The sequence below is a fragment of the Sinocyclocheilus grahami genome, unplaced genomic scaffold, assembly GCF_001515645.1.
Source record: "Sinocyclocheilus grahami isolate Dianchi unplaced genomic scaffold, SAMN03320097.WGS_v1.1 scaffold972.1, whole genome shotgun sequence".
Taxonomy (NCBI): Eukaryota; Metazoa; Chordata; class Actinopteri; order Cypriniformes; family Cyprinidae; genus Sinocyclocheilus; species Sinocyclocheilus grahami.
This window is the reverse complement of record NW_015506151.1, coordinates 855,798-865,762: the sequence shown is the minus strand read 5'-3', so window position 1 is coordinate 865,762 and position 9,965 is coordinate 855,798. Positions and strand designations below refer to the sequence as shown.

Sequence of the window (9,965 nt, the reverse complement as noted above, 5' to 3'; positions counted from 1 at the left end):
AAACGAGGCATTTGTTGCATCCAGTGGGGACATAATTACGGATTATAATGACTTATACTGTCTTTTTACGCGCTTAAATATAAAACCATGTCTGCATTTGTGATCGGAGAAATGACAAACTACAAACGCTACTCTACACTGCTTAAAACTCACGTTTGAATCGTCAGTGGCAAATTCTTTAAATATAAAAAACATACTTACAGTCTCTGAGTCAGAACAGCCGGCATTGTAGTCTACTCTTCCAGGATCAGGAAACAGTCTTCCATAAAATGCGCTGGACACATCTGAATATTTGGGTTGAACTGTTCTGGAACAGTGTTGTAAATACAACTTAACCACTGATTTCTAGTTGTGTCCTCTTTTGGAAGACCAAACAAAGTAGTTTCGCTTTCACAGCGAAACACAGCGTCACACACGGCGGGCTAGAGTGAGCGGAGGCTGGCTTGAGTGAGCGGCGGCGGGCGGGCTTGCTGCAACCACATGTGACGACCCCGGGCTGAACTCTGCTTCGTCCACGGTGAAAGCCAATCCGGCGATCCACAGCGCGAAGTTTATGCATTTCCTCAGCGACCAGCACGGATCAGCTCCAGGCATGACGAAGTGAAACAAAGTAGTTTCACAACGAATCACACAGCGCCTTCACAACATGGCTGCAGCGTCAACAATACTACAGCGAGAATAAAAGTTACGCCTTCTTTCTTTACGTGAACATTATGCACCAAGAGCTTGTAACACTCCAAAGAGAAAGGAAAAATTTAAATCGCATCATATGACCCCTTTAAAGACTTCAAGTAAGGTTTTTTTTCATGTTTTTGAACAAAGTTTATGTTCATGTTGCATTTATTTGATCAAAAATACAGTAAAAGCAATATTATGAAATAATTAAATTTTTAAATAACTGTTTTCTATTTGAATTTATTTTAAAATATAATTTATTTCTGTGATGCAAAGCTGGATTTTTTTCAGCATCATTACTCCAGTCTTCAGCGTCACATGATTCTTCAGAAATCATTCTAGTATGCTGATTTGCTGCTCCAGAAACATTTCTTATTATTATCAATGTTGTTCTGCCTAATATTTTTGTGAAAACTGTGATACTCTTTTTTCAGGATTCTTTAATGAATACAGAGTTCAAAAGAACATAATTGTGACCCTGGAGCACAAAACCAATCTTAAGTCGCTGGGGTATATTTGTAGCAATAGCCAAAAATGCATTGTATGGGTCAAAATTATTGATTTTTCTTTTATGCCAAAAATCATTAGGACATTAAGTAAAGATCATGTTCCATGAAGATATTTTGTAAATTTCCTACTGTAAATATATCAAAACTTAATTTTTGATTAGTAATATGCATTGCTAAGAACTTCATTTGGACAACTTTAAAGGTGATTTTCTCAATATTTGGATTGTTTTTTTTTTTTTTTTCCCCCTCAGATTCCAGATTTTCAAATAGTTATATCTCGGCCAAATATTGTCCAAACCTAACCAACCATACATCAATGGAAAGCTTATTTATAGCTTTCAGATGATGTATAAATCTCAATTTCGAAAAATTTACCCTTATGACTGTTTTTTTTTGTCCAGGGTCACAATTTATTTGAAATATAAATCATTTGTAACATTATAAATGTCTTTAACGTCACATTTGTTCAATTTAATGCATCCTTTTTGAATAAAAGTATTAATTTCCTTAAAAAAATAAACACACTGACCCCAAAATTTGAACAGTAGGTATTGAAATGTATTGAAATGTGAGACATCTACAGGTCCTCAATTTCTAACTAAGATCAAACCTTCATCTGTACCTTTGCCAACCCTTTAGAAAACCAGCTAGATCCCAACACAAAATTCAACCACTGCGGTAGCATCAAATCCATCCCATGTGCAGCTTCATGAGCAGGATCAGACTGTAAGAACCTGCCTTTGAAACTGATCTTCAGCCTACTGCAGTTAAAGATTAAGGTTCACGTTTCCAGCAGTTCCAATGTCCACAAAGACGGACAGAAGCCCAATAAACTCCAGCGAAAGCAGTGATTTAACTTCTACAAGGCCGAGTTATGTTTGCCAGCATGGAGCGGGGAAAAAATCTGGCATTTCAGATGTTTAACGGTGACTTCAAAGCTGCAGTGGAGCAACTTTATGTGAGCTCTCATATTTAAGCAGCCAGATAGAGTGACAGGCCTCACTATGCTCAAACCTCTCATAAACCTTTAACATCTATTAGCTCCTCAGGCTCAGTGAACTGTGGTGCGCTTTCGTTCTTACCAAATCCTTGGCGTCCTGAAGAGAGTCTTCCACTTCAGAGAAACTGAAACCAGCCACAGTGATGAACTGACTCACAACAGACACAAACTTATCGCCGTAGGTCTGAGGCTGACTCTTCTGGTACTCCAGCTCCTGTTGAGAGAGAGAGAGAGAGACAGGCTGCTATCAAAACACAAGTAATGCATTGACTTAAATAACAGATATTTAATAGGAGTGCATTTAATTCAGCTTAATCCCAAATCTCCCAAGAAAACACCTTAGTAACCTAGCAAGGCCTTCAAACTTCAAATCTCAGTGATTTTCTCTTTTGAAGTGCTGCAATCATAAATAATGTTTTAGCCAATGACGTTGCATGGCTGTTATATAAATAGATACATTTGCTACACTGGATAACCTCATAAGCTGTAAAGCTTGTTGTAATTGTAGACAAAATGAGAGAAGGGCGCTTACCGTCTCCACGCTTTTAAGGCCAGTGCGCAGATTGTTAATGTCTTTCTCCAGTTCAGTCATGCTGGGAAAAAAGGAAGAAAAATAAGTTGGAGAGAGAGATAATGAGAGATAATGTTTCACTGGACAATTTGCAGACTCTTTAATCTCATTTCGAATGGCTGAGGAATGAATCACATCAAACAGTATCTTCACACAGTGACTATGGTTTTGCCAAATAGGACTTGTTCCTGGATCAACAACTTTTGTTGGTGCTGGAACAACATTCCTGTCTAACATTTTGTTCATGTTCTAACCCCATCCCGAACAATAAACTACCCCCAAAATGAGAGTGAAACGATGGGCTTAAACTGTTCAAGCTCTCAGCACTAACCTTACCCCTAACATCTGATTGGCTGTTTAAGGAATATTCCGGGTTCAATACGCGGTCCTGTTAAAAAATTTGCTGTTGGTAAGATTTTTTTAAAACTTTGTGGAAGTGCTTACCAAGGCTGCATTTATTTGAACAAAAATACAGTAAAAACATTAATATTGTGAAATATTATAATCATTTAAAAAAGTTATATTTTAATATATTTAAAATTTTTATTTATTCCTGTGATGCAAAGCTGAATTTTCAGCATTGTTACTCCAGTCTTCAGTGTCACATGATCCTTCAGAAATCCTTCTAATATACTGATTTGCTGCTCAAGAAACATTTCTTATTATTATCAACGTTGAAAACAGTTGTGCTACTTAATTTTCTTTTTTTCCCAGAATTCACTAACATAAATGTCTTACCCATAAATTGTCTTTTGATCAATTTAATGTGTCCTTGCTGAATTAAAAAAGAAAAGAAAAAAGAAAATGTCTTTCTGGCCCCAAACAGTTGAAGCATTTGTGGCGAAACATTGATAATTTGAAAAAAATATTGCAAAACATTCATTCCATTGAGGTTACAGCAATTACTTTTTAGAGGATTTAAAAGCAGAAACGTAATGCTTATGATTTTATAAAAGCACTTTCATTAATTTTTCTGTTAAAACCTGTGCATTATTTGAGCTTTAAGCTTTGATATAACTTCACATATAAAAGAACAGTAAGTGAATTTTTCATATTAAAATCATGGTAATATGCATATTGTTTGTCTTGTTGACGTACGATTGAGAGAGTATTTCAACGTTTACAGATTGGCCCCTTTCACTTCCATTTTAAGTATCTCACTGTAAGCCACAATTTTGCTTTGTTTCAAGAAAGTGAGGGACCAGTGTAAATTAATTTTGTGCTAATCAAAATTATGCCACAAAGTGCCGTCGATTAAGCTTAACTTGTACTAAACCTGGAAAACTCCTTTAAAAGTGTTGTTCCAAGACCAATATTTGCTTTTATTACATACACTGTTTCCAGAGACACAGAAGCTCTTAAATGAGTGCAATAGTTTTAGGTTCTTACTTGACTTTGGCTGCTTCTGGAACGTTGTGCAGATCCTCATGAATCAGGCTGACTTTAGGGTACTTCTGCTCAAGAATGGTAATCAGGTAGTGCAGGAGAGTGACGTTCCTATTGAGAAACACACAGCTTGTGTAACTGCATGGCTGGTAGGAGTTTAATATACAGTACTCACACAAACCAAAGCCCTGTCTTTACTTGTCGATGCTGGACTTGGTGTCAGCGATCTTGTTGAGAGAGGACACTTTGAAGCCAAAAGCATTGCCCCTCTGACCTTTGTTCATGTAGTTGCCGAAGGCCAGCACCACCTCCAGAAGCTGTCGAAGATTCTTGCTCTGAAGAACCTCCTTAGAGGCTTTACTGAGAGCTGAGAGAGAAAAATTGCATTTTTAATATTACACCTACACCTTGCATAACCTAAAAGGTGTTTGTATGATTTATTTCACATAACTGTGTGAACATACAGAACATTACTATAGATCACGCATGACTGATATAGAGGCATCAGGATTTACCTTCTACTTTGGGCTTGATTTCTGCTATTCTTTCTGCAAACTTCTTTTTGAAGTAAAGAGACTGCAGTTTTTGCTGGTAGTGGTTGATTCTGTGGTTTAAAAGGAGAATTGAAATGAAACACCATTTATTATATGATAATATCTCATTTACATTACCGGACAAAAATTTGGACACATTTTGTTGAATTTAACTTTTGTATGATCTTAAAACTTATGGGGTTCTGTTTAAATAATTGAAATTAGTTTTGATGACAATTATAAATTGTCTACATTTGTATTTGAAGTACATTTGATTATAAATTGTGGAAAATAGTCAAAATAAGTAATAAATGTGTCCAAGCGACTGATTGGTAATTTATATCAAATAATATTACATATAAAAATTTATGTATACTAAAGTAGAATATATAATAGATCTTGAAAGAAAACTAACAAGGGCTGTACCCATAATGCATTGCTACAAAACATCTGAAATATTAACAGCCAAATATTTTTCTGTGGTTTTTCATTGTTCCGTTAAAGCATGCCTGTTCATGAGACACGAGTCCTGTTAACCATATTAAAATTATTTTAAAAAATAGTCCAATAACGCCTGCAACTTGTTTATTTTTTATTAATTCATGAAGCCGCCCATTCTTCAGGGCTTTAATATTTATGTCTTTGTTGGCTGACATTCCAGAGATTAAAGACAATGTACAATGAAGAGGTAAAAAAAAAAAAATTACGACATGTTTCCAGCCCTGTTTCAGCCAATTTCAGGCTTTATGCCAAACTGAGGAAAACCAAATTTGGTAATTGAAGTCAAAGATTATAGCATGAGACTAGCCGGACCAAGATAAGAACATTATTCAACGGTTTCTTTTCCACATACTGACCTCTACACCACCTTGAGCTGAAACATTTAGAAGATATTGTGTGTTTTGATGGCTCTGTTCAGTCTGATGAACATTATCTCTATTTATGATGTCCAAATACTAAGTGGATTTTCATGACCTAAATTAATCTCTACCTGCTCATTAGCACAAAAAGTGATGACATAAATATATAAATAAATAAAGATAAAACAAACAAATAAATAAAACAATAAACAATGAAAAAAAAACTAATTAATAAAATTAATAAATTAATTGATTAATAAACTTAATAAATAAAAACAAATAAATAATAATAATAAACCAAATAAGTAAAACCATAATAAATAAATAAGTAAAACCTAAATAAACAAATACATACATACATACATACATACAGTATGCACAAAAAACATGAAGTTTTGAAATAACTGAACTAATGTTTCTTGGTGCAGTAAATGTTTAAAATTGCTGAAATCCAGGCTTTATTAACAGCTGTACAATTTAATCAAACACATAAAGTGAGCTTATGGGAGAGATCACAGACATCTGTTTATTGCCACTGCTATGGCGACCTGTGATGCAACAGGGAAAAAATCCTGGCTAGGATCATCTTATGAATAAAACGCTTGGCTGCTATTCTATTTTAAACACATCGTCAACCGTCAACAAAATGGCTTAAGTAAACAAAGAATTGTTCTATATTGAGTCATGCAGGAAGGTTTATTACTGTGAATGAATCTTAAATGGTCAAAGATGGTGGCTGTGGGTTCCTAAGCTACAGACTCACTTGGAGAGAAGGATGTTGCAGTTTTGTGCACGCCGTCCATCGATGACAGACAATTCTTTGACCTTTTTAGAAGTGACAGTGTCATCCTCTGATTCTTTCTGCTAAGAATGGAATGCATTGAAGGTCAATATCACATTGAAAAGAAGAGCAAAAACTATGAGAGAGTAAGCTAATGATGATTTCACACTTGAGTTTTTAGTTCGAAATGGCCCAAAAAGTTGGGGTAATTGTCAGGTCTGATACTTAGAGACTAAAACTTTTGCAAATATAGCGTGGTTCAGAACATCATAACAGTCTAAAAAGCAGAATCACAGTCACGAGACACAATCAAATACAGATTTGGACAGAATGTGAAAACAACAAGAAACCTGCTGTCTAAAAAGTAAAATCCAAACAGTAATTTTTAACACAGGACAACATGTTCATGACACAACCAGACATCCACAACAGAGGCTGAAAATCTTCCTCTTTAGTGCCAGCTGGGAAGCAGACAGCAAGAAATTGCGTGTTTAGACGATGGCACGCCGGGTTTTATTTGGAGGAGGAAGAGGGTGAAATGAGTGGAAGGGAATCTGTCCAAGAACAGGGGGATATTTCTTTTTTTAGTTGGTAGAAATCTGTCTCCTTCAACTTAGCATAAACTCCAGATGCATGCAAAACCAACTGCATGCCTCGTAACCAACTTGGCTAATTACGAACAGACACATCTTGAAATGTATGCTAATAAACTGACATTAGGTTCATTGCGTTTTCAGCTATGCTACAAAAGGCAACAATTTGGTGATCATCTGCATAAAGAATGCGCTTAACATTACATAAAAAGTACAATGCTGGTACGATGGTACTATGATAGTATCAGATGGTTCTTTGATATATACTACCAAGGTACTTATTGATTACGATACTTACTATTTATTTGGGTGAAATCTCACAAGAAAATGACTTATTTAATTTCAAAAACAAAGAAATTATATTTGGCAAGGATAAAACATGAAACCTATCTTAGGGCAATTCAAATTATTATTTTTAATGACAATTAAGCAAAAGACAAAAAAACAACTCTCGTTTTAATATATCAAATAATTAAACTATAGTTTTAATTTGAACTCATTGTAGTATTTGTTGTACTGTTTTTATGTGTTGCACTTGTTCTAATGTTAAAAATCATTGTATTATAGCTTTTTAATGTAACACCACTAAAAGACCACTGTATAACTGGAATGACAAACATCACTGAAATAATAGAAATGATAAACCATGAAATGTGCTTAATTTCCATGAAAATAATGTCACAATGCAACAACAAGTTCTTTATGCAATATATATACTGTATATACATGCATATATGTTCCTGTGGCTCAGTGGTAGAGCATTGCGTTAGCAGCGCAAAAGGTCATGGGTTCAATTCCCAGGGAACACACATACTGGTAAAAAATGTATAGCCTGAATGCACTGCAAGTCGCTTTGGATAAAAGCGTCTGCTAAATGCATAAATTATTATATATATAAACTATATATGTATGTGTGTGTGTGTATATATATATATATATGTATATATGTGTGTGTGTGTGTGTGTGTGTGTGTGTGTGTGTGTGTGTGTGTGTATATACAGTGGTGTGAAAAGGTTTTTGCCCCCTTCCTGTTTTTTTTTTTTTTTTTGCATATTTGTCACACATAAAAGATTCAGATCATCAAACTAATTTTAATATTACACAAAAATAATGCAAGTAAATACAAAATGCGGTTTTTAAATGATGATTTCATTTATTAAGGGAAAAAAGCTGTCCAAACCTACGTGGCCCTATGTGAAAAATGAATTGCCCCCTCCTGTTATTAATTATTGGAATTATTGTGGTTATTAATATTAATCAAAAATAAACATTGATATCAATTACAATATTGTTGCCGCTATAGTTTTACTGTTCTACTTCATATCTAACAATGGTAAAAAAAAAAATAATGGCCTCTCGTGACCATTATTATCTCTGAATTATAAAAAAAAAACATGATGGATCACTGATGTAAGATATTTCATAAATATTGCAGTGTCGAGGTATCAAAATATAATTTTTTAATACATCAATTCGATCAATGGTCTGAAATGGTGAATAGGAATTAGTAATAAAATTTACAAACTCACTTCACTGAGTTTGGTCCAGTTGAAAGACTTGAGCGGATTGGACGGCTGAGGGATGTTCTTTTTCTTCAGCATGGAGCCCAGAAGTCCTCCAGGAAGTGGAGGAGCACCAAATCCGGGCAGGCCTGGAGGAGGTGGTGGTCCGCCAGGTGGAGGGGGCGGTGGCGGTGGTGCTCCACCTGAAGGTGGCGGAGGAGGAATGCCAGCCAGACCTGGTGGTGGAGGTGGGATGCTACCAGGGGCCAACGGGACGAGTGGGGGGCCTCCTGGGACATTTGTCCTCTAAAAAAAAAACAAGACACAATAGGAATGTGAAGCAAAAGTGTTGAGAGGCTTTGGATCTATTATGAATATGAAGCAAAAACAATGAAAACCACATTTTGGTCTGTTCCAAACCCCTGTTGACAATGTGTTCACAGACTAACACAGTTATGCAAACAAGTACTACTGGAACTACTATTATTATTTTGGATGTGATATTTTCACAATATTAGAGCATTCTGAAAACACCATGGTATGTGAATATGGTAATCATACAATACCATTATACAACTACAATACAGTATATATATATATATATATATATATATATAATATATATATATATATATACACACACTAATTAGAAATAAATTATTTCACACTAATTAAAAAAAATCATAGGCTGGATTAAGCAGTTTTTTTTTTTTTTTCTCAGTAAGGAGCCGAGTGCTCATTCCAGTTCAATCCCTTATGAGTTTCCATTTCAGTTAGGTTGCTGTAGAGAGAAAACAATTCACTGGGTTTTGAAAGAGGCACATTGTGCGTATGTAACATACATTACTCATCTCATGTAACCGGGCAGAAAGGTCAGCAACTTGCTGCTTAACAAGTTTATGTTCGCTGCTTTCCTTTTCCAGCTTCTCTTTCATCTTATTGAGAGTTTGCATCATTTCTTCTTTCTCTTGGGCTTTTGCATCACACTCCCTTTCTTTCTTTTCCAGCTTCTGCTGAAGTTCATTATGTTCTACGATTCAAGCCAGAGAAAACAAAGAAAAAAGTTGAAATCAAAATGCACAAACGCTTCAGTATTTGACAACAGCAGCAATGTCATCGCTGATTCCCATGCTGATGAAGGCACATATAAACACATTCAAAGTCTCCTGAGGGTAAACAGTCACTTAAATCAATATACAGCTCATAGGGTCATGTACCTTTTCTCATTTTTTCCGCTTGCTCTTTCCATTGTTTCACTTCGTTCTCGTTTACCAACCTGTAAAATCGAACAGGAGAACAGTATTGGGCGCTTCATTACAAACGCAAATGATTTTCTTTTTTCAGCAGAAGACAAAAAGGAGATTGTAGCTGTGTCTCATTTAGAAGGCTGCACCCTCCGGAGGTCGCATTCGAAGGCTGCATACGTCATCGAGGCTGTCTCATTTCAGAAAAGCAAGTAGGACACTCCGAATGTGACCTTCGAATGCAACCTTCTTTCACGGGAATTCGGAGGATGCATGAGGTATATCCTTCGCTGCTACAGATAACCCACAAT

The 9,965-nt window shown here is 35.5% G+C and overlaps 1 protein-coding gene across 1 annotated transcript in view; it reads right to left on the bottom strand.

Moving 5' to 3' along the window:
- Positions 1 to 9,965, bottom strand: part of daam1a (dishevelled associated activator of morphogenesis 1a) — a 56,695-nt gene that overhangs the window by 4,362 nt on the left and 42,368 nt on the right. The window contains exons 12-20 of the mRNA XM_016250168.1: positions 9,628 to 9,686; positions 9,253 to 9,440; positions 8,438 to 8,716; positions 6,298 to 6,398; positions 4,657 to 4,745; positions 4,340 to 4,508; positions 4,145 to 4,252; positions 2,717 to 2,777; positions 2,267 to 2,398 (exon numbers count right to left, since the gene is read on the bottom strand). Of these exons, the coding sequence (XP_016105654.1) occupies positions 2,267 to 2,398; positions 2,717 to 2,777; positions 4,145 to 4,252; positions 4,340 to 4,508; positions 4,657 to 4,745; positions 6,298 to 6,398; positions 8,438 to 8,716; positions 9,253 to 9,440; positions 9,628 to 9,686 (1,186 nt within the window). The remainder of the gene's footprint in view (positions 1 to 2,266; positions 2,399 to 2,716; positions 2,778 to 4,144; positions 4,253 to 4,339; positions 4,509 to 4,656; positions 4,746 to 6,297; positions 6,399 to 8,437; positions 8,717 to 9,252; positions 9,441 to 9,627; positions 9,687 to 9,965) is intronic.